The 25,404-nt window shown below is 44.2% G+C and overlaps 1 protein-coding gene across 3 annotated transcripts in view; it reads right to left on the bottom strand.

Moving 5' to 3' along the window:
- The window catches only part of LOC139268853 (oxysterol-binding protein 2-like), a 426,288-nt gene that overhangs the window by 329,614 nt on the left and 71,270 nt on the right, over nt 1–25,404 (bottom strand). For all 3 annotated transcript variants that reach the window (XM_070887626.1, XM_070887622.1, XM_070887623.1), the window contains one exon: nt 22,959–23,167. In XM_070887626.1, coding sequence (XP_070743727.1) covers nt 22,959–23,167 — 209 coding nt within the window. The remainder of the gene's footprint in view (nt 1–22,958; nt 23,168–25,404) is intronic.

The following is a 25,404-nucleotide window of genomic DNA, read 5'->3' as shown; positions in this document are numbered from 1 at the left end:
AATGGAAGGGAATTGGAGAAAGGAATATGTAGGCACATCTATGAGAACAATAATCATGGGAGATTTCAGCAATCCCCAAATAAACTGGCAGGAAGAAGTAGTGAAAGGAGAAAAGGGAATCGGGTTTTTACAGTGTATACAGGATCCCTTTCTTACTCAGTATGCAAGAAGTCCAACAAGAAAAGATTCACTGCTGGATAGTGTAATGGGTAATGAATCAGAACAGATAGGCAAAGAAATAGTAGGAGAGTAGGAAAGACTGGATCGGCTAGGCTTATACTCATTGGAATTTAGAAGAATGAGAGGGGATCTCATAGAAACTTATAAAATTCTGACAGGACTGGACAGGTTAGATACAGGTAGAATGATCCCGATGTTGGGGAAGTCCAGAACCAGGAGTTGCAGTCGAAGGATAAGGGGTAAGTCATTTAGGACAGAGATGAGGAGAAACTTTTTCACACAGAGAATTGTGAACCTGTGGAATTCTCTGCCACAGAAAGTTGTTGAGTCCAGTTCGTTGGACATATTCAAAAGGGAGTTAGATGTGGCCTTTACAGCTAAAGGGATCAGTCGGTATGGAGAGAAGGCAGGGGTGGGGTTGCATGATCAGCCATGATCATATTCAATGGTGGTGCAGGCTTGAATGGCCTGCTCCTATTTTCTATGTTGTAGTGATCAGTAAGTTGTAGTGATAAACATCAGTAAGACAAAGGTCCTCCACCAGCCTGTCCTCACCGCACAGCACTGCCCCCCCAGTCATCAAGATCCACGGCATGGCCCTGGAAAACGTGGACCACTTCCCATATCTCGGGAGCCTCCTATCAACAAGATTGGGCATTGATGATGAGATCCAACACCGCCTCCAGTGTGCCAGTGCAGCCTTCGGCCGCCTGAGGAAGAGTGTTTGAAGACCACGCCCTCCAAACTGCCACCAAGCTCATGGTCTACAGGGCTGTAGTAATACCCGCCCTCCTTTATGGCTCAGAAACATGGACCATGTACAGTAGACACCTCAAGTCGCTGGAGAAATACCACCAACGATGATTCCGCAAGATCCTACAAATCCCCTGGGAGGACAGATGCACCAACGTTAGCGTCCTTGTCCAGGCCAACATCCCCAGTATTGAAGCACTGACCACACTTGATCAGCTCCAGTGGGCAGACCACATAGTTCGCATGCCAGATACGAGACTCCCAAAGCAAGCGCTCTTCTCGGAACTCCTTCACGGCAAACGAGCCAAAGGTGGGCAGCGGAAACATTACAAGGACACCCTCAAAGCCTCCCTGATAAAGTGCAACATCCCCACTGACACCTGGGAGTCCCTGGCCAAAGACTGCCCTAAGTGGAGGAAGGGCATCCTGGAGGGCGCTGAGCACCTCGAGTCTCATCGGCGAGAGCAAGCAGAAATCCAGCACAGGCAGCGGAAAGAACGTGCGGCAAACCAGTCCCACCCACCCCTTCCATCAACGACTATCTGCCCCACCTGTGACAGGGATTGTGGTTCTCGGATTGGACTGTTCAGCCACCAAAGAACTCACTTCAGGAGTGGAAGCAAGTCTTCCTCGATTCCGATGGACTGCCTATGATGATGTCGTGATCCCAACATAAGGTTCAGGATTAGGATTGAGAGTGATACAAGTAGGAGAAAGACTAAGGTAGTATATTGGAAAACAGCAAATTATGAGGAAGTGAGGGTGAGACTAAAGAAGGTAAACTGGGGGAAAATCTTGAAAAACAAAGACAGAAAAACAGTAGGAAATCTTTAAAATGATAATCAAGAGAGTTCAAGAGAAATGTATTCCACTAAAATCCCAAAACAAGCTAGCTAATTATGGGGCTCTGTGGATGAGTAAAGAACTAAAGGGAAAACTGAATCTAAAGAAAAAGACATACAAGGAGTACTTAGATACTGAAGGAGAGGACACAAGGGCATATGAAGAACTTAGGAGAGAAATTTTAAAAAACCATCAGGAAGGCAAAGAGTAATTACAAAATCAAATTATCAAGGAATATAACAAGAAATAATGAAGTGTGCTATAGACACACAAATAATAAAATGAGAATTAAAGTAGGGATTAGGCCATTAAAAGGTGAGCAAGATAAACTCACACGTACTGACAAAGAAATGGCAAAAGTATTGAATAACTATTTCACCTCAGAATAGACATCACTAAAGAATGAGTTAAAAAGGTTAATAAAGCTGGGATAGAAAGGGAGAAAATAATTGATAAACTAGCAAAGCTAAACGAGGATATACCTTAGATCCGGATTGTATGCAGCCATGCATACTCAAGGAAACTAGGGAGGAGATATCAGAGGCACTAGTTTATATATAAAGGTTCCATAGACCATCCGGATCGAAGGTTTATCCTCTTTTAGTTTTGCTAGTTTATCAATTATTTTCTCCCTTTCTATCCCAGCTTTATTAATCGTTTCCAGATGACAGGTGGACAGCTAATGTTGTTCCTATATACAAAAAGGGAGATAGAACAAAACCTGGGAACCATAGAGCAATCGGCTTAAGGTCAGTGATAGATACTGGAATCTATACTAAAAGTCTCTGGTATCTAGAGACAGAAAATATACTACAAAATTGTCAGCATGGATTCTGAAAGGCTAAGTCATTCTTAACTAACCTGATAGAATTCTTTGAGAGATAACAGAAAGAGTAGACAAGGGTAATGCAGTAGATGTCATGTACTTGGATTTTCAAAAAGTCTTTAATATGGTACCATATGTCAAAGGTTAATGCATGTCGTCAGGGAACAAATATCTGAATGGATAGCAAATTGGCTAAAAAATAGAAAGCAGAGAGTATGGATAAAGAGCAGTTATTCAGACTGGAGGAAGATGGAAAGCGGCGTTCTGCAAGGATCAGTGCTGGGACTGCTGTTATTCATAATTTACATGAATGATTTAGACTTGGGAATAAGTAGATGGTACCAAACTGGGGGGAATAGCTAACACTGAGTGAGAATGCAATATAATACAAGACCACATTAGAAAACTTGTAGACCGGGCAGTTAAATGACAAATGAACTTTAACATCGATAAATGTGAAATGCTGAAAGGCTGAAATGAGGTAGGTGAAACGGGAGGAGACTCATGAAGTATAAACATCGCCACAGACTAGTTGGACAAAATGGCCTGTTTCTGTGTTGTATATTCTATGTAATTGGATAGCTCCTTCAAAGAGCTGGCACAGGCATGATGAGCCGAATGGCCTCCTTCTGTGCTGCATCATTTGAGGATTCTATGAAGTGTGTATTATAATTATAGAGGGGCAAGTAAACTTCAATGGGTCAAAGATAACGTTTCCATCTCCGAGCCACAGAGATCACGAAGATCCTGGCACGTCGATCAAAGCCAATCTCAGCTGTGGCAGGAGTAGGGATAGTGCAATTGGCCACTGTGCCCCCGGGCTATGGAAGGAAAAGCTGGCCAGGGTTTCCGATCCTGATCGCAACACAGTGATGCCGACTGAGAGTCTGCATGTGTAGGCACGAATTGAGAATAGGACTGGGCTTCACCACAATGTATCCCCTGGTTGGATAGGCTGCAAGACACGCACACAAACCACACTAATAACAGTAATAGAGTCAACACTTGTAGGAGAGAAGGAGAGAAAATGGAAAAAATAAATACAATGTCAGTTTCATTACACTGGAAAGTTTTCAGGGACCTTCCAACCTGAGCAACCAAGACCACACAACTCTCCGAGCAGTGCTGCCGAGGAGGCAAGTTGGCTGTCAAAGCAAGGCATATCTTCTACTCAATGCAATTTACCACTTTTATTTTCATTTCTAATTAAAACTAACATAATAAATTAGTAGCAGAGAATTTCCTTGCACTCACCTCAGTGTTTAATCAAACAGTAGATCACAACTGAACACTTGCGCGTTATTTTCACTTTCACAACACACAATTTCCAATCTAACTGTGGAGAACCAGGGGTCAGACAATACGTCTTGGGAGGCAGGAGAAAGTTTAGGGTCGAGTTAGATTGGAACAAGAACAGGCCATTCAGCTCCTCGAGCTTGTTCCTCCATTCAATTGATTTATCTCGGATCTGTCCCTCTTTTGCCCACATCCCGATACCCTTACCCAACAATCTATCTCAGTCATTAACATTTCAATGGACCCAGCATCCACAACCTTTTGTGGGGAAGAGTGTTTCACATTTCCTCTAAGCTTTCTGTGGAAAAACTGCTTCCCTATTTCATTCCTAAATGGCCGAGCTCTAATTTTGAGATTATGCCCCCTTGTTCTGGAGGCATCAGAGGAAATAATTTCTCTGTATCTTCCCTATCGAATTCCTTTATCATTTTAAATACCTCGATTAGATCATACCTCAACTTTCTGAACTCAATCCCTTTACTCTGCCACAGTTCCTAGTCTCTCACCATTCAGAAAATATTCCAATTTGTATTTCACAGATGCAAAGTGGATGACCTCACACTTTCCCAGGTTGAACTCTATGTGCCGTAGTTTTGTCCATTAGTCTATTTATATCCCTTTGGAACTTCCTCCTCCCATCCACACAACTTACTGTGCCTCCTGCAAATGTGGATATGTAAATCTCCATTCCTATATATTAGAATAGGATTATTATATTAATCAATGTCATTAATATACATGGTGAAAAGCTGAGGCATCGGTACAGATCCCAGGGAACACTGCTCGTCACATTCTGCCCTTCAGAGAATGAATCATTATGGACCACGTCCAGTGTCTAGTGCAAAGCTTCAGAGAAGCATTAGCAGAGGTCAGGGAACAAGTCACCCATCACATTACAGATGGCCAACAACTGAAAGACAAAGATACATAAATGTTTTGGGTGGGACCTGCCAGTGAGGGATCTTATCCAAAACGTTATCTTATCTTTTTCTTTCAGATGTTGGAAAAGGCACACCTGCTCTGCCATCAGCTTTTGTTTTTATTTTTCCAACATTCTTGTTTCGTTATTTTATCTTCAGGCAACAGATGGAGCTTGGTGCATTGAAAGGGACAGGGGAAAAATACATGAAAAGCACAGACATTGTGGAAGATAGCCCAGACTGAGAGGATTATGTATTCATTTAGGTTGCGTCAGCTGAAGCTTCAAAAGGACTGGCTTCCCTTCTTGCATCGCTGCACTAGCGAGGGTTCTGCACCATGGGCTGTTCAGTTTGGGCTTCGCTGCCCATCCCTGGGGCTGAGACAGCATTGTTGACTGGGGTATGAGTTTCTGTTCCTCTTCCTCCATTGGGATGAGCCTGCTCCTTTCATCACATTCACCCTATTTACTCTTCCATTTCCCCTCAGCGGCAGTTCTCCTTTACCAGGTAGCATTTGATGTTTCGCTTGGATGTGCCAATACCTGTGGCTATTGATGCTGACCCATAAATTGTTCCTTTTGGAGGGAGAGGGTTCATTTACTCATTTACCTCCCAAATCTGATGCGTGTTACATTTTAGTCATCTGTGTGCTCCTCCTATTCTGGCCTCTTGTGCATCTCTGATTTTCTTCACTCCATTATTGGCGACCATGCCTTCAGCTGTCTGGGCATTAAGCTCTGGAAATCTCTCCCCAAATTTCTCCACCTCTTTCTCTTCCTTTAAGATGCTCCTTAAATCATACCTCTTTGACCAAGCTGTCCTGATATCTGCTTATAAGAACATAATAGGAGCAGGAAAAGGCCATCCGGCCCCTCGAGCCTGCTCCGCCATTTAATAAGATCATGGCTGATCCGATCATGGACTCTGTCTGGTCCACTTCCCTGCCCGCTCCACATAACCCCTTAATCCCTGATCAGTTAAGAAACTGTCTATCTCTGTCTTAAATTTATTCAATGTTCTGGCTTCCACAGATTTACAACCCTCAAAGAAGAAATTCCTCCTGGTCTCAGTTTTAAATGTGGCATGTTGTCAAAATTTCATAAGCACTCCCACGAAACTCCCATGGGACTTTTTACTACGTTCATGGAGCTAAATAAATGCAAGTTGCTGCTGTTATTGGCTTTATTTCACCATTTGTCTTTTGTGTAATTGCCATGCTATGCCTACAGTTCTTTGTTGGTCTTCATTATAAAAGTTATTCTGAATATGAAATTATTTAAAAAGCACTTTTATGTTTGGATGTTGCAATGGCTGACCTGAAGTCTTCAATCGCAAAGTTGGGCTCAAGCTGCTCCCAATCTTCTGCCTGTTAAAATGAATTGGCGGCAGATTCTGATCACAACAGAGAGACAAACTATTATCTAAATGGTGACAGATTAGGAAAAGGGGAGGTGCAAAGAGACCTGGGTGTCATGGTACATCAGTCATTGAAGGTTGGCATGCAGGTACAGCAGGCGGTTAAGAAAGCAAATGGCATGTTGGCCTTCATAGCGAGGGGATTTGAGTACAGGGGCAGGGAGGTGTTGCTACAATTGTACAGGGCCTTGGTGAGGCCACACCTGGAGTATTGTGTACAGTTTTGGTCTCCTAACCTGAGGAAGGACATTCTTGCTATTGAGGGAGTGCAGCGAAGGTTCACCAGACTGATTCCCGGGATGGCGGGACTGACCTATCAAGAAAGACTGGATCAACTGGGCTTGTATTCACTGGAGTTCAGAAGAATGAGAGGGGACCTCATAGAAACGTTTAAAATTCTGACGGGGTTAGACAGGTTAGATGCAGGAAGAATGTTCCCAATGTTGGGGAAGTCCAGAACCAGGGGACACAGTCTAAGGATAAGGGGGAAGCCATTTGGGACCGAGATGAGGAGGAATTTCTTCACCCAGAGAGTGGTGAACCTGTGGAATTCTCTACCACAGAAAGTTGTTGAGGCCAATTCACTAAATATATTCAAAAAGGAGTTAGATGAAGTCCTTACTACAAGGGGAATCAAGGGGTATGGTGAGAAAGCAGGAATGGGGTACTGAAGTTGCATGTTCAGCCATGAACTCATTGAATGGCGGTGCAGGCTAGAAGGGCCGAATGGCCTACTCCTGCACCTATTTTCTATGTTTCTATGTTTCTATGTCAGCACACTACCCCCAATCTCATGTGCTTTAACTTTGCACATTAATCTCTTGTGTGGGCCCTTGTCGAAAGCCTTCTGAAAGTCCAAATATACCACATCAACTGGTTCTCCCTTGTCCACTCTACTGGAAACATCCTCAAAAAATTCCAAAAGATTTGTCAAGCATGATTTCCCTTTCACAAATCCATGCTGACTTGGACCTATCATATCACCTCTTTCCAAATGCACTGCTATGACATCCTTAATAATTGATTCCATCATTTTACCCACTACCGATGTCAGGCTGACCGGTCTATAATTCCCTGTTATCTCTCTCCCTCCTTTTTTTAAAAAGTGGGGTTACATTGGCTACCCTCCACTCCATAGGAACTGATCCAGAGTCAATGGAATGTTGGAAAATGACTGTCAATGCATCCACTATTTCCAAGGCCACCTCCTTAAGTACTCTGGGATGCAGTCCATCAGGCCCTGGGGATTTATCGGCCTTCAATTCCATCAATTTCCCCAACACAATTTCCCGACTAATAAGGATTTCCCTCAGTTCCTCCTTCTTACTAGACCCTCCGACCCCTTTTATATCCGGAAGGTTGTTTGTGTCCTCCTCAGTGAATACCGAACCAAAGTACTTGTTCAATTGGTCCGCCATTTCTTTGTTCCCCGTTATGACTTCCCCTGATTCTGACCGCAGGGACCTACGTTTGTCTTTACTAACCTTTTTCTCTTTACATATCTATAGAAACTTTTGCAATCCGTCTTAATGTTCCCTGCAAGCTTCTTCTCGTACTCCATTTTCCCTACCCTAATCAAACCCTTTGTCCTCCTCTACTGAGTTCTAAATTTCTCCCAGTCCCCGGGTTCGCTGTTATTTCTGGCCAATTTGTATGCCACTTCCTTGGCTTTAATACTATCCCTGATTTCCCTTGATAGCCACGGTTGAGCCACCTTCCCTTTTTTATTTTTACGCCAGACAGGAATGTACAATTGTTGTAGTTCATCCATGCGGTCTCTAAATGTCTGCCATTGCCCATCCACAGTCAACCCCTTCAGTATCATTCGCCAATCTATCCTAGCCAATTCACGCCTCATACCTTCAAAGTTACCCTTCTTTAAGTTCTGGACCATGGTCTCTGAATTAACTGTTTCATTCTCCATCCTAATGCAGAATTCCACCATATTATGGTCACTCTTCCCCAAGGGGTCCCGCACAATGAGATTGCTAATTAATCCTCTCTCATTACACAACACCCAGTCTAAGATGGCCTCCCCCCTAGTTGGTTCCTCGACATATTGGTCTAAAAAACCATCCCTTATGCACTCCAGGAAATCCTCCCCCACCGTATTGCTTCCAGTTTGGTAAACCCAATCTATGTGCATATTAAAGTCACCCATTATAACTGCTGCACCTTTATTGCACGCACCCCTAATTTCATGTTTGATACCCTCCCCAACATCACTACTACTGTTTGGAGGTCTGTACACAACTCCCACTAACGTTTTTTGCCCTTTGGTATTCTGCAGCTCTACCCATATAGATTCCACATCATCCAAGCTAATGTCCTTCCGAACTATTGCCTTAATTTCCTCCTTAACCAGCAATGCTACCCCACCTCCTTTTCCTTTTATTCTATCTTTCCTGAACGTTGAATACCCCTGGATGTTGAGTTCCCAGCCCTGATCATCCTGGAGCCACGTCTCCGTAATCCCAATCACATCATATTTGTTAACATCTATTTGCACAGTTAATTCATCCACCTTAATGCGGATACTCCTTGCATTAAGACACAAAGCCTTCAGGCTTGTTTTTTTTAAACACCCTTTGTCCTTTTAGAATTTTGCTGTACAGTGGCCCTTTTTGTTCTTTGCCTTGGGTTTCTCTGCCCTCCACTTTTCCTCATCTCCTTTCTGTCTTTTGCTTTTGCCTCCTTTTTGTTTCCCTCTGTCTCCCTGCATTGGTTCCCATCCCCCTGCCATATTAGTTTAAATCCTCCCCAACAGCACTAGCAAACACTCCCCCTAGGACATTGGTTCCGGTCCTGCCCAGGTGCAGACCGTCCGGTTTGTACTGGTCCCACCTCCCCCAGAACCGGTTCCAATGCCCCAGGAATTTGAATCTCTCCCTGCTGCACCACTGCTCAAGCCACGTATTCATCTGCGCTATCCTGCGATTCCTACTCTGACTATCACGTGGCACTGGTAGCAATCCCGAGATTACTACTTTTGAGGTCCTACTTTTTAATTTAGCTCCTAGCTCCTTAAATTCGTTTCGTAGGACCTCATCCCTTTTTTTACCTATGTCGTTGGTACCAATGTGCACCACGACAACTGGCTGATCTCCCTCCCTTTTTAGAATGTCCTGCACCTGCTCCGAGACATCCTTGACCCTTGCACCAGGGAGGCAACATACCATCCTGGAGTCTCGGTTGCGGCCGCAGAAACGCCTATCTATTCCCTTTACAATTGAATCCCCTATCACTATTGCTCTCCCACTCTTTTTCCTGCCCTCCTGTGCAATAGAGCCAGCCACGGTGCCATGAACTTGGCTGCTGCTACCCACTTCCATCACTTGAGTGCTAAGGAATAAAGGACAGGTCACAGACTGACCTTCTCTCAAGCATGGGCCTCGTGTGCATTTATACTGTATAGTAAGGACGTATTAGCTACTATACATTGTCTTTATCCTCTTATTCAGTTTTGTTGTCCTCTGCACTCAGCTTGATTTTCTAAAATATTATTAGCCATACATTTAGCCTCATTTTTCTTGTCTCATTTTAATCGCAATTTTTCGGTCAGCCAAGGAGCTCGAGCATTGGATGCCATTCAGTTCCCCCTCATGGGAATGTGCCTAGTCTGTACCTGAATAATCTCCTCTTTGAAGGCCTCCCATTTCCCATTTGCTGTGTTACCTGCCAATCTTTGTTTCAATCCACCTGGGTCAGCTCCCGATTCAACTCACTGAAATTAGCCCTCTTCCAGTTGAGTATTTTCACTTTGATTTTTCCTTTTTTCTTTTCCATAACTATTGTAAACCTGATGATATTGAGATCGCTGTTTCCCAAATGCCCCCCCCCCCCCCCCAGTGAAACATGCTCCACTTAATTCCCCAGATCTACATCCTTCCATGTTGGGCTGTGACCACACATTTCAGATATTTCTCCCCCTCCTTATCCTTTACCCTGTTCCCCCTCCCCCTCTCCAATCATCATTACTCTTGTTTTTTTTTTACATAATTTGCTCCTCCAGCTCCTTCCCACTATTTGGTGGCCTACAATAAACATGCAACAGTGTAACTGCTCCTCTTCTGCTCCTATATCTACCCAAATAGATTCTGCCTTTGAACCCTCAAGCACGTCATCCCTTTCCAGGCTGCAACAGTAATTGATCAATACGCTCAACCCCCACTCCTTTTTTCCTTCCCTATTTCTCTTGAATACATTGGCCTGGACTCTGCAGTCAGCTTTGAAGGAACAGCGCTCACTGTTCATCACGCTGACAGCTGCCCACAGACTTTTCCTGGGCCTCTGAGTGACAACGTGTGGTATTTAGAGATCATTTCCAGCGTGGCGCCCTCTACAGGGGACCTGTGGCATGTGTGAGCAAAGAAACCAACGGCATGGCTCTTCAACCAATCAGTTTGAAGAATCTTCACTGAGACACTGAGAATCTTCACTAAACCAGTAAGTATAAATCTCTATTTAATTAATTGTAATTCATAGAGGAAGGGAAGGTGGGATTATGAGAGAGATAAGAGACAGAAAGAAAGAGTAGACAAAATATTTTTTCTAAATCTCCAACACTAATTAAATTCTGATGGAATGAGACTCCATACTTGTAAAATTAAATTTTAAGTGCCAGAGAGGTTGTTTGGCAGTAATTATAATATATCACGCTGTTGAAAATTCACTTACACCTGAATGCACCAGCCCGAACTTTTATCTGCCTGTTTAGTGGGCAACTGGCAGGTAAGTACTGTAACTTCACAACCTCGCATGGATTTCAATGCCGAGTCTATTGGCGAGGTACTGTTATAGCGCAACCTGTGGAGGAGCAGGATAATTCGGACCGCTAACTGCTAATTTCCTTGTTTAACTGCGCATGTGCAGACTCCGGAAGGTGCTGGCCAATTTATTCCACAATAACAGTGAATGCTGATAGCCTTATCGATATTCTCAATGCAAAATCTGGTCCAATAAAGCCAGAAATATTTAGTTCAACATTCCTGCCCTTGTTTGACCCAGGTTGTGATAGTGTCACTATATCAACACCCCATGTGGCAACTTATGTCTGCAGCTCACCAACCTTATGTCACACACTGTGCATTTATGAGCATGCACTCCAAACCTGCCTTACTTTGACTTGCACTGCTCCCTTGTCTGATCCCTACCATTTCTGCACTACTTTTTATTATAATGCTGTTTGTCTCTCCAGTTTTCTATGCCCCTTGTTTCTCTTCGCTGACACTTCATCCTGATTCCCCTCCTGGCATGTTCATTTAAATACTCCCTGAAAGCTTCTTTTTACGACGCTGGTTAGTCAAAGTTAAGGTAATCCATCATGCAAAGGATCTGAAACAAGATGATTGAGGGGGGTTGCAACGAATCACAAATTACAGTGTCTATTTTAAGTATCAGATGCAGCGTGAATTATTGGCAGATGGTTTGAGTAGAGCTCGCTGTAGCTCCAAAACAGCTGAAAAGACCCAGAATTTGGGGTCACTGGCAAAGTGACGGTGCTTGCCACTGACCTCAAAGAAAGCTGCCCACAAAGATCTCGCAATCTTTGTGGCGTGAATTTCACCGCTCCTAATGTTAATTTGACTCCGGCGCCAAATCAAGCAAATCTCCAGCGTCCAGCAACAGTGATGTCATCAAGCAGGCTGAGCAGCCAATCATCGAGAAGAATTCTCAGACAGCAAACCAGGAAGTAAAATGTACAGCTTATAATTTACCTTTTGTAAATTTTAAAGAGACCACACCACGATAAAGATTGCGACATACACATAGGATTTAAGGTAGAAGCTGAAATATCATAAACAAACAAAAAAAAATTAAAAGCCATGTAATTCTTACCATAGTAATGAAAACGTTTGACATTCCACAAATACAAATTTAGTTTTTCAGGGTTCACCAATCAATATGCTGTTAAAAACCCAGTTACACCTCTTAACTTTTTCGGAAGGGGATGGTGAGTGGGGGGGGGGGGTTGGGGGGGAAGTGTTTAACAGTAATATTCCAGCATAACAGGAGACGTTTTCGTCAGGAACTGTGACTTGAACTGAGAAGTTACATAGTGCAGCGTGGGGAGGAGCAGGGAATGATTAACATAGAAACATAGAAAATAGGTGCAGGAGTAGGCCATTCGGTCCTTCGAGCCTGCACCACCATTCAATGAGTTCATGGCTGAACGTGCAACTTCAGTACCCCATTCCTGCTTTCTCGCCATACCCCTTGATCCTGCGAGTAGTAAGGACGACATCTAACTCCTTTTTGAATATATTTAGTGAATTGGCCTCAACAACTTTCTGTGGTAGAGAATTCCACAGGTTCACCACTCTCTGGGTGAAGAAGTTCTCCTCATCTCGGTCCTAAATGGCTTATCCCTTATCCTTAGACTGTGACCCCTGGTTCTGGACTTTCCCCAACATTAATAAGAACATAAGAATTAGGAACAGGAGTAGGCCATCTCGCCCCTCGAGCCTGCGCCGCCATTCAACAAGATCATGGCTGATCTGGTCGTGGACTCAGCTCCACTTACCCGCCCGCTCCCCATAACCCTTAATTCCCTTATTGGTTAAAAATCTATCTGTGATTTGAATATATTCAATGAGCTAGCCTCAACTGCTTCCTCGAGCAGAGAAATCCACAGATTCACAATCCTCTGGGAGAAGAAATTCCTTCTCAACTCGGTTTTAAATTGGCTCCCCCGTATTTTGAGGCTATGCCCCCTAGTTCTCGCCTCCCCGACCAGTGGAAACAACCTCTCTGCCTCTATCCTGTCTACCCCCTTCATTATTTTAAATGTTTCTATAAGATCACCCCTCATCCTTCTGAACTCCAACGAGTAAAGACCCAGTCTACTCAATCTATCATCATAAGGTAACCCCCTCATCTCCGGAATCAGCCGAGTGAATCGTCTCTGTACCCCTTCCAAAGCTAGTATATCCTTCTTTAAGTAAGGTGACCAAAACTGCACGCAGTACTCCAGGTGCGGCCTCACCAATACCCTGTACTGTTGTAGCAGGACCTCCTTGCTTTTGTACTCCATCCCTCTCGCAATGAAGGCCAACATTCCATTCGCCTTCCTGATTACCTGCTGCACATGCAAACTAACTTTTTGGGATTCATGCACAAGGACCCCCAGGTCCCTCTGCACCGCAGCATGTTGTAATTTCTCCCCATTCAAATAATATTCCCTTTTACTGTTTTTTTTTCCCCAGGTGGATGACCTCACACTTTCCGACATTGTATTCCATCTGCCAAACTTTAGCCCATTCGCTTAACCTATCTAAATCTCTTTGCAGCCTCTCTCTGTCCTCTAACAACCCGCTTTCCCACTAATCTTTGTGTCATCTGCAAATTTTGTTACACTACACTCTGTCCCCTCTTCCAGGTCATCTATGTATATTGTAAACAGTTGTGGTCCCAGCACCGATCCCTGTGGCACACCACTAATCACCGATTTCCAACCCAAAAAGGACCATTTATCCTGACTCTCTGCTTTCTGTTTGCCAGCCAATTCTCTATCCATGCTAATACATTTCCTCTGACTCCGCGTACCTTTATCTTCTGCAGTAACCTTTTGTGTGGCACCTTATCAAATGCCTTTTGGAAATCTAAATACACCACATCCATCGGTACACCTCTATCCACCATGCTCGTTATATCCTCAAAGAATTCCAGTAAATTAGTTACACATGTTCTTGCGGGGGTCCGAAACTTGAGCCCTATGAACTCTTCCTCAAGGCTACCTTTGCCAATTTATTTGTCCAATCAATATGAAGATTAAAATCGCCGATGATTATAGCCGTACATTGTTTACAAGCCTCCATTATTTCTTGATTAATACTGTCCTACAGTGTAGCAACTGTTAGGGGGCCGATAGACTCCTCCCACCAGTGACTTCTTTCCCTCATTATTTCTTATCTCCACCCAAACTGATTCTACATCTTGATCTTCTGCTACATCTTGATCTTCTGATAGAGAATTCAAGCTCTGTAGCCTGGCTGCAGTTTTGAGAAAACACAAACCACATTGCATTAAGTCATCAATCAACATGACATTACATGACAGCAACGTTTGGATCTGTGTTTATCTGCGCATGCGCCGATTCCAGAGGAGTAATGATGGTGAACGCCGTCAGTTTTGCTGTCATTACCACTGCAAAATCCGGACCAAAGTCTCTGCACAGTAGGGCGAGAGGTGGGAAAACGCTCGTGAATTGGGGTTTTCCTCGGCTGTAACTCAAAGCCCAGGATGCCAGTGTGCAGAAAGTGCCAGCTCTACAGCCACCTGCTTCTCCTGCAGATCCCTTAACGCGCTATTCCGATAGCCCGACTCTTCTCCAGCGTGCCGTCACTACCCACATCTGCTGCCATTAATTTAACCGGACATTAAAGAAGCTGAAAACACAATGTAAAGGCTCAACAGCAGCACATACGTCTCTGGAAACCCTGGCGCCCAGGGCAGCCGCAGGTTTCCCGCAGCAGGCTGTGTCAGAACCCCACCCCTCCCCAAGACAGCAATGACTGGCTTCTGGCAACAGATTGGATCATCTGAAAATGGGCCTTTGTTCGATGCTCCCTGGTTATACTGCAGGACTTCAGTGAGCATTGGGAGGTTGCTTGCTGATGAGAGCCTTTATGGTAAATGTTAACCATCCAATTCCTTCTTATCTTGACACCCTTCGGTCTATGGGTTTATCTTCTTGCTTGTGCTTTTACTGATTCATGCCATCATAATATTATGCATTACGAACTTGCACCTGCCGAATCATTGGAAGTTTCCAATCAGAAACTTTTAGTCGCTTCAGAACAAGCTATTTGCATTACCCACCGTTCGAAGGTGCAAACCCAGGTGAAAGAAATAATTAATATAGATCATTGGCTGCGGGCCTCTGACAGATTAAATACAGATCTGCCTGTAAACTCACATTAGTGCCTGCTGTATGTTTTGGAAGTGACCGAGCTGTTAGCTGCAACAGATGTTCTGCCAGACAACCCTGCTAGCAACACTCTCGCAGTTTTGCTTTGCCCTCAAGCTCACCTTTGACTGGCAGTTCTGTAGCCAGAAGCTAGCTGTACCTCAGGACAAATGTGGCCAGCTCTCAATAGCTTCTTAGTTCAATTCAGCAGTCCCGTTGCATATATCATCATCATAGGCGGTCCCTCGAACGGGGATGACTTGCTTCCACAAGAGTTCACAGATGTTTCAATGAATGACCCGATGTTCCAGTCCTGAACTCCAATTGAGGGGGTGGAAGATGTCTGTGCGTGGATTTTTTTTAACGTGTGGTGACCGTTGGACATCAGCCACCACACGGGCCCAACAGAGCTAGGTCTTGGTCCAGTGGCAAGGATTAACCAAGACGACTGGAGACCTGCTCTGCTGCACGGACCTAGTGTGCACACATATCGCAGTGTGGGCTGGCCCGTGCTGCCTCTGGGCCCTCGCACCCTCATTCGCACCACTGCATATATAGGTCACTGTGAAGAGTCAGTGTGTGCTTACATACAAAGTTCAGGTGGTCGGGGCTTTTCACGTACCAAAATAACAGCCATGAGAAGTTAAGCATTGTATTACTACATTTACCCACTTCTATCTTGCTTCTACATCAGTGATTACACTTTAAAAGTACATAATTGGCTGTAAGGCATTTTGGGAAGTCCAAAGGTTGTGAAAGGCGCTATATAAATACAAGTTCGTTCTTCTTTTTCTGGGTGATTTCTTAAAAAGCACAAATGAGTTTTAAGTCTTAGCTGTATGGGTTGTCAGGGTGGTGTTTTTCCCAAGTGTTCGGAGAGATCTGGTGGATGCAGTAAGCCATAATGTTTTTAATGGACCAAGAGTTCACTTATGCCCTACAGCGATATTCTCTCAAAAGCCCAAGATCAAACTTCAGTTCATAAAAGCGCAAGCTTGTTTATGGAGTCTGATTTTCTGCTTTGAGCATGAGTAGAGTGTGTTGGGAAGAAGCCCACATTGCATAACTGTGGAGGAATTTGAAAGCTCAAAGACAGTACAGGTTGAACCCCTCTGGTCCAGCACCCTCGGGACCTGACCAGTGCTGGAACAGAGAATTTTCCGAACCATGGGAGGTCACGCTGAGCTGAGGCTTACTGGTACCTGTAGAGAGCGCCTAGGTTCCTGAACACCTCCGCCCATGCTCCGGCTCCGGCAGCGAAACTCGTGCCCCCCCCACCGTGTAGAAATCTCCCAGCCACATTTATTAATTAATGTGCTGGTTTGGTGCTCTGTTTTTTTTTTATAAACCCTCCTCTCCTTCAGGCCCAACTTCGGCGCCCCAGTCAGCCGCCTGCCCTTTCTTTTCCTTGCCTGGCCCGGTTACCTCACTGAACACCGAGAGCCAGGAAGCACGCGAACCCGGGACTAATGCCGAACCACGGATGTTTCCGGACCAGAGAGTCCCAGCCAGACCATGGAGGTCCAACCTGTACTCACATGTAGTCCTCACCAAGAGTCTCCATTTCAATTCATGAATCAATGATAGAGAATTCAAACTCTGCAGCCTGGCTGTGGTTTTGAAAAAACACAGATCACATTGCATTAAGTCAGCAATCAACTTGACATTTTAGGACCTTGGGTAGCGAGCCAATTAAAGGTTAAAAGACTATCAATTGGGCCAATAAGGTCAAAGAAGGAGAGTTCTTTTCTGTAAATTGAACCAGGTATAAGTACAGCCATTTTGGCCATGTGGTCTCAGAAGGACAAAGGCCTGGCTTAAAGCCAGAAGCTTGTTGCTGCTGCCAGAATAAAGTTACATTAAAACTACAATCTGAGTTCGTATTTCATTGGAAATTAAGAGATCTAACAACCAATAACCATGCTGCTCCTCTGTGCTTGGCTCGGATGCCCTCATACAGGTGACCCTGCCAGCTGTAGCAACAGATCAATATTTTGATACTAACAGCAGTATTTTGTGCAAGGTTCTGAAACGTTAACCCGTTTCACAGGGCGGAGCTACTGCACATTTTTCTGTTTTTTATTTCAGATGTGCAGTTTTTCTACATCATATATTTTACATACAGGATCTATTAATGCTGCAGATAGACAATTCAAGTACATCTTAGGGGAGATGCTAAATCAAGGCCCTCTGTGCCTGATCGTGTGGACATTCAATGAGCAGGGAGGTTTCCCATTGCCCGTCAATACTACCTCGCCTACCTCCACCAATACTACCACAAAACACATTCACTGCTGATTCATCTCATTGCTGTTTGTGGGCTCTTGCTCTGCATAAATTGGCTGCTGATTTTGTCTATGTAACTGTTATTGCACTTCAAAAGTAATTCAGTGGTTGTGAAGCTTTTTTGGAAGGGCCTGTTGATGTGGAAAGATGCAATGTGAGTGAACATTCTTTCCTAATCCTTACTCAACGCTACAAAAATCAGCATCCATGTAGACTTGTGTGGGTAAGACCCATCCAAGCCATGGTTCTGTCTAACCATGGGCTATACATCATTTCATTGCTTACACAGATCCACGCTTGCCTCTTCACTTACTGTGCATTATGTCTCCCCTTGTCCATAAAGGTGCTGTGAGCAGACACTGACAAGGCAGAGTGAATGTGATGGGGTAACGTGACAAGAGTGGGCTACTGGGACTGCAACACAGTTTATATATCTTTATATAAGTTTTAAGAACATAGTAAACCAAAAGAAAGATATACACACACACACACACACACACAAAATAAATGACAAGCAAATATACAGCAGAATGAATTCACAAAAAGTTTATTTAAAAATGAAAACTTGAAAGTTCAGAATAAAATTAAGTACATGAATGACAATGAAGCAAAGATTAATAACCTAACAAAACATACAAGAATAAAGCTAGAAGGAATATTATGCACAATTACACAAAGTCAACCATCACAAGATAAGCACACACATTAATCTAGTGCACATAGAGAGATGGCTGGACACTAGAATTAACCACACAAGCTGGGCAGTGCACTGTGTAACTCTATTGTGAACTCTCTTGCTCTTCTCTTGCTGAGAGAGATAACGCTTGCATTACAGATCAATAGACTTGCGCTCCATCTTAAATGCCTGATAAAGACTGTGGGATAACCTTTAATTACTGGCTCTGTAGGTTTGTTGTACTTGGTGCTTTACCTGCTCTGTATGGTCCCTGATCCTGCTGCTTTACCTGCTCTGTACGTTACCAGTACCTGATGCTTTACCTGTAGCTGGTACTTTACCTGCTCGGTATGTTACCTGTACCTGCTGCTTCACCTGCTCTGTACGTTACCTGTAGCTGGTACTTTACTTGCTCTGTACATTACCTGCTCTGTACATTACCTGTACCTGATGCTTTACCTGCTCTGTACGTTACCTGTACCTGATGCTTTACCTGCTCTGTATGTTACCTGTACCTGATGCTTTACCTGCTCTGTACGTTACCTGTACCTGGTACTTTAACCTGCTCAGTACGTTGCCTGAGCCCTCTGCTTTAACTGCATTTTCTGTTTGGAGACAGGAGCTTTACTTATTTTGCCCATTCCTGTACCTGGTGTTAATCTGTTTTGTCAGCCTCGAACCTTTTGATAGCCATTTCCTTGTCCACACTCTGTATCACGCTTGGACTTGGAGATATAGCTGGATTCCTGACTTAGGCAAAACTACCTCCCTTGTCTCCAGAGGGAAACAAAACAATTTTAAAATACAAAACGAAAGCTCAGCTGTTGCCGGACCAACATTCAGCCTCCCACCATCAATCTGAAATGGTTCAAAGCTTTCTTTTAGCTTTTGCCAATTTTGTTTATATTTTAGATGCATTTTTATTTGAGAGGGTTCCTAGAATGTGACAACTTTTCTTGATTTTTGCATAATCTTCATGATCATCTGTTTATTGTACAGACCGGAAGCTCCCCAGTCACAATGACCTTATCTGATTGACGAGGAGCTGTGAAATACAAGTGGAGTGGAAATGGCAGCAGCTGTCCTTCAGGACTGCCACATCATGAAAAATAAATTAAACTTATGGTTTAAAAAAACAATAAAGGCACACAACTTAAACCTGCAATAATCCTTGAATGTCAAAATGTTGCTACAAAGTTTGTTAGCAGCTACAGGAGTACAGCAGCACCATCTAGAGGCAGCTTCGAGTCATGGCAAGTCAAATAAATGTTTTTTTGTGGTCCTATTTTGAACCATTGTGCCAAAGCAATTTTTTTCAAATCAAATCTCAAAACATTTTAAAATAATTCAGTTTAAACAAACCCAGCCATCACAAAGCACTGAACGTGATTTCCTCAACATTACTACTTCCTAAATTTATGTAATGCAACTGTGACTTCTTTACCATTGAAAAACAAAACTGGCGGCACTGGGAATTTCAATTGCCGAATGTTTCGGGAAGATCTGCGGATTGGTAAGTGCCCAAGTTTGCCCTCTTCGGTCCTCAGGTGGAAAGTTGCTGATATAGCTGTGTCATCAAGTGATGGTTAGCAGATGGATAAGTACTTCCTAACAGGGAAGGGGAATGAATCCAATCACTTCACCAGGATAATTCCAGCAACAATTTATGAGACATGTTTGATGCTGTAGTCTGATTGGACAATAACAGCGCCTCAGACTGATCAGGGCAATACAATCCTCGAGGAAGCAATGCATTCTCAGGGTCAAAACCACCAACGATCACAATAACAAGAGCAGGAATCACTTGCAACATTCAAAGGCAGAGCTTTATTTCGACAGTTTTAATGTGCCGGCTCTGTAATGGCTCTCGCTCTTCAAACTTCATCTGAAGCAGTAGCCAAGCACACAAAGTGGAAACCAGAGGAAATCAGTCAGACAAAGCGCAGGACAGGGGGTGCAGTCAGGGCTCAAGTCCGAAAGCTCGCTTTACTGATCATGCAAACATTAACACATTATCATAAGACACAGAAATGGGAAAAATGGAATAGTGTTACAAAAATTGCACTTCTGGCAACTGGTTTACATATTTCAGGGCACCATACAAAAATCAGACTGTACAATTCAAAATTGCTTCATCTTTCTACCTGCTTTTTCTCGTTCCTTTGATACGATTCCACAGCACTTGCTGGACCTGAGCCTGAGCCCATTCGCAATGTAAAATTCGCAATGTAAAATCCCCACACATGTAATTCCAGCAGCTGAGCAGTGCTCAGGATTGGGTAAGTTGGCCAGTTTTCCTCTCCCTGACCCAGGGGTGCGGAGGTCAATTGTACAGTGCCTAACGTCTCACTGGCTGAGATTAGCCAACTCAGCACGGACTGGAGAGTGAAGCAGAGACCTTCTTCAAACTGATGACACTGCTTTGTTCATTACTCTTTAGATAAATGGCACCGATTGCTGACAGTTTCATACTGCAAGATCCTTAGCTATTGTGCTTTTGAAGTTTCCAATTTTCAAAATAAGTTAACCACTGTTGCGAGGGATGGCATCTTAGCTCATTCGCCCAGCCTACATTACAAGCAGCTGCATTTATACAGTGTCTTTAATATAGACAACATAACAGGGCACTTCACCAGAAGAAACGGCTGCTGAGCAGTGGTAGAGAGTTGGCAGTAATGACCAAAGGTTTAGTCAAAAAGATAGGTTGTGAGGTAGGGATAGAAACATGGAGGTGGAGGGGTTTTGGGAGAGAGCTCCAAAGACTGGGGCTGAAGGTGCCGCCACCTCTGCCCGAGTGGCGGAAGGGGAATCCACAAGGGGCCAGATTCAGAGGACCAGCAGCCTGGGCTGGAGGCGGTTGCAGAGATAAGGTGGGCTGAAGCCAAGGAGGGATTTGTAACTGTGTATGAGGGCCTGGAATTGAGTGTGTTTGGGAGACAAGGGGCCAATGGAGGTCTACAACAAGAGACTTGACGTGGGACAGGAGATGGGCAGTGAAGGTTCGGATAACTCGGGGTTCACGTATGGAGGAGCTCAGGTGGCCTCTCAGGCCATCAGAGATGACAAGTGTGTCAGTAACAAAAGCTTCATTGACGATAGAGGTGAGGTAGGTGATGGACTGTGTGGGGCGGGGGGTCGAGACATGGCCCAGGATACAACTGACCAGCAACATTTTCCACAATCTGGTTCAGTCTGAGCATCACGGAACCAGGAGCAAGAGTTTTAAAAATGGGAGCCAAATACGTCTTCCTGGTGCTCAGTTACGAGGTTCCGAATACTCACTGTGTACGTCTCAAGAGAGGAGACACCGAGTGATGTCTCCACAATTCCAACATAACTTCCAACTGATTTTTGAGCCACAGAAACACAAAATAAAATAAAAATGAGGCCCCACCGATAATGCTGATCTGTCTTACTCGTTATGTGCAGTTCCAGCATTTTCTGTTTCTTATTTCAAAATTGGGGGAGGGGGCGAGGTTCTTTTTATCTTTAAAATTCTCAATATTCAGCTGAAGGTACTAAGTAGAAAACGTCGTGGTCAATAGGGTGAAATGATAAATATTTCCACTCGAGAGATTGAGCCACCATCTCCTGTGAGCTATTTAACGGATCACATTGACAGCCAAGACCTGCTCCCCATCACAGCCTTCCTATTAAGCTAACCAGGGAGGGTCTGCTACAAACAGCAAACTGCTTTAATTAAGCTCAGGTTTATTTCATCACCTCGACTCTCATTTCCTTTGCATGGCCCTAGTGCAGTTTATGCAATGCAAAAGAGATTAAACTACATTGCAAGATACAGCTTACTTGTTCACTACAAGTGGGTAGCTCACTCCCAGAAATTGAAGCCCAAAGTCATTGCTCATAAACCTCTCATATTGTACATTGGAATGGCCATGCTCAAAGTACCATCCTCTGTCCCCTGACTTTAACTCAAGTCCAACTGAAGAGTCAGGAAAGTTCCTGCTTCAAATATGAAAGGCACTGCATAAACCACATGAATGTACTGACTCACGGAGTAACACTTTCATCCTCCCATGGGGCAAGAATCAAAGCAGCCACAAAGCTTCACTCCTTTAACATAACTTCCATTCCAATCAATCCGGTACGAATATTAATTGTCCTCCGAGTCGCATAGCATTCTCACTTGGACATATAGCATTGTTCCTTCATCGATGCTGGGTCAGCAGGCTGTAATTCCCTCCCTAACACTATTGTGGAGGTACCATCACCACAAAGACAAGGACCATTACAGGAGAAAGCCCAGCATCACTTTCTCTGGTCAGCTCAGGTTGGACAATAAATGAGACCATGCCAGTGTTGCCCACATCTCGAGAACAAATAAAACCATTTTTAGCCACAATTCCCATTTTTCCTGGATTCCATCACATTTCCCAGAAACAGTTTTCACTCCCTCTGGCTCCAAATGTCAAACTTTGGAAGCCATTGTTTACCCACAGGATTTGGTTACAACAGCCCCAGTGTGAACAGTCTGCTTCAACAATGTTGCTTGTGAAAAGCTGCACACAGGTATGAAGACAGATAGCCTAGCCTGTAGGGTTGTCTTCATTCTTCGAGTACAGGGATTTCTCCACACACTAATAGAGATGGGTAGTGTCTCACTTCCAGCACAGAGTTGTAGCTCAACTCCAGCAGTGTGTGAAGGAAGTCAGGACTGAAGAAGAATACAAATAGCGTGAGTTTTCACCAGCAGGAAATCTCAGTACAATGTTCGCACTATAAAAAAGTGTCAACAAAACCACCCACTTAGCTCGGTCCAAAGAAAATCTGAAGCAACATTATTGCACTGTAAAAGATGAAGACATATATGAAGCATCGCTCCGCAGACACTACCTGACTGATTGTTGATCATGCGAATAGCTTTGGACTTGGCCAGTTCGAGCGCCGTCACCCAACGCTGCCGCTCTACCTCAGAGCTTGCCTTCAGGTGGTACGTGCGCCCACTGTCGGACAGCACAAAGGTGCAGCAGTCCTCGACATCAATGTGGGCAGTGGCGAGGTTAATAGTGCCCCTGCACGTGTGCCCCATCTCAGCTTGGGTCCTGGAAAAATAATAAAACAAATATGACACAGTGTTGCACGCGAGTCCACTGCATCACTCAACCTCCTCCAGGCATTCAGACATTCACCACCAAATCTAGAGTTGATAGAATATCTGACAAAAACGCATTTGTTTTCATGTAGGAGTCTCATTATTATTTATCTTGTTCCTCCATTTTTTGTCCCCTTTCTCCTGACTCACACTGGGTAATGGTTCTCTGGTCCTGGTCTCCTTCTAACACCTGTGGAGGAAGTGCATCCAGGAGGGCGCTGAACACCTCGAGTCTCATCACTGAGAGCATGCAGAAATCAAGCGCAGCCAGCGGAAAGAGCGTGCGGCAAACCTGTCCCACCCTCCCTTACCCTCAACGACTATCTGTCCCACCTGTGACAGGGACTGTGGCTCTCATATTGCGTTCTAAGAGTGGGAGCAAGTCTTCCTCGATTCCGAGGGACTGCCTATGATGATGATGACCCCAGCTGGCTGTTCTTCCTCATCCGTGAAGGCAGGCAGGTTGTTCAACCATGGGAAGGAAGGAGGCAAACTTGTAACTGCACCCAATCTTGTCCTTCCTCGTCCAAAGCGCGCACACATACTTTTTAGGATAAATCACTGAGTAGCGATCAGAAACAAGAACCATCTCTGGCCCAGGGGTGCTAAAGGAAATTATATCACACCGACTGCCATTACAACTATCTCCAAGCAGAAGGATTGTTGAACCCGAGACATTTCGGTTTGCCTGGTTGATTGCACATTGATCAGCAAAATTACAAACAGACCTCTCGAAGAAGCTGTTGTATCCATTTATCATGATTGATTTTACTTGTACTCTTTGGCATGGTTTGTTCCCCCCCTCCCCCGCAACATCCTTTCCAGCTGGAGGACATTTTCCATAGGCAGACTGAAACCCTCTAACGATCAAAGATCTTTATCTTTCACTCTCTGCTGCACTATTGGCATGGCCGATATCCGATCATGGTAAATTGCTTACCAGAACATACACAGGATTGTCATGATGTCTCCATAATGCCCACCACAGTCTTGAGTACATAATCTTAGCTAACACTTGAGGGTACTGCTGCATTATTGGAGGTGCCGTTTTTGGATGAGACATTAAACTGTCGTAAAATAGAAGTGCAGTAATTTCCGGACAACATACCTCCCTCAACAAACAGATTATTTGATCATTCACTTGTTGTGTGCCAATTGGTACTTCAAGAGTTATCCATTGGCGTGAAGTTTTCGGAGATGTCCTGAGGACACGATAAAGCACTATATAAATACAAATTGGTTATTTTGCCCATCAATCCAGAAGGTGGAAAGCATCAAAACAATGGACCCACTTCATACAGGCTAAAGCCATGATCAAATTTATTTGCAATTATGTGATTTATAATGACATCAGCTTGCCTTAGTTAGTAGTACTATTACCGCTGAGTCATAAAATTATATGCACAAATCTTACTTCAGCACCTTGGCTGACACTCTAGTTCAGTATTGAGAAAATGCTCCATTACCAGATGTGCCAATTAAAGAGTGTCAGCCTTCGCTCAGTGATATCACTCACCTCTGACTCAGAAGTTTGTGGGTTCAAGTCCCAAGAGGCTTGAGCACACCATCTAGGCTGACATTCCAGTGCAGTACTGGGGGAGTGCTGTACTGCTGGAGGTGCCATCTTTCGAATTAAGTGTTAAATGAGACCCCGCCTGCCCTCTCAGGTGGACATAAATGATCCCACGGCACTATTCGAATTGAAGCAGGGTAGTTCTCCCGGTGTTCTGGACAAGATTTATCCCTTGACCAACACCTAAAACAGATTGTCTGGTCATTTATCGCACTGCTGAGATAAATGTGATAACTTTGAAGGTATGAGGCGTGAATTGGCTAGGATAGATTGGCGAATGATACTTAAGGGGTTGACAGTGGATGGGCATTGGCAGACATTTAGAGACGGCACGGATGAACTACAACAACTGTACATACATCCCTGTCTGGCGTAAAAATAAAAAGGGGAAGGTGGCTCAACCGTGGCTATCAAGGGAAATCAGGGATAGTATTAAAGCCAAGGAAGTGGCATACAAATGGGCCAGAAATAACAGCGAACCTGGGGACTGGGAGAAATTTAGAACTCAGCAGAGGAGGACAAAGGGTTTGATTAGGGCAGGGAAAATAGAGTACGAGAGGAAGCTTGCAGGGAACATTAAAATGGACTGCAAAAGCTTCTATAGATATGTAAAG

The sequence above is a fragment of the Pristiophorus japonicus genome, chromosome 8 (genome assembly GCF_044704955.1).
Source record: "Pristiophorus japonicus isolate sPriJap1 chromosome 8, sPriJap1.hap1, whole genome shotgun sequence".
Classification (NCBI taxonomy): domain Eukaryota; kingdom Metazoa; phylum Chordata; class Chondrichthyes; family Pristiophoridae; genus Pristiophorus; species Pristiophorus japonicus.
Note: the sequence above shows the minus strand (reverse complement) of the source record. Positions and strands in the feature narration are given on the sequence as shown.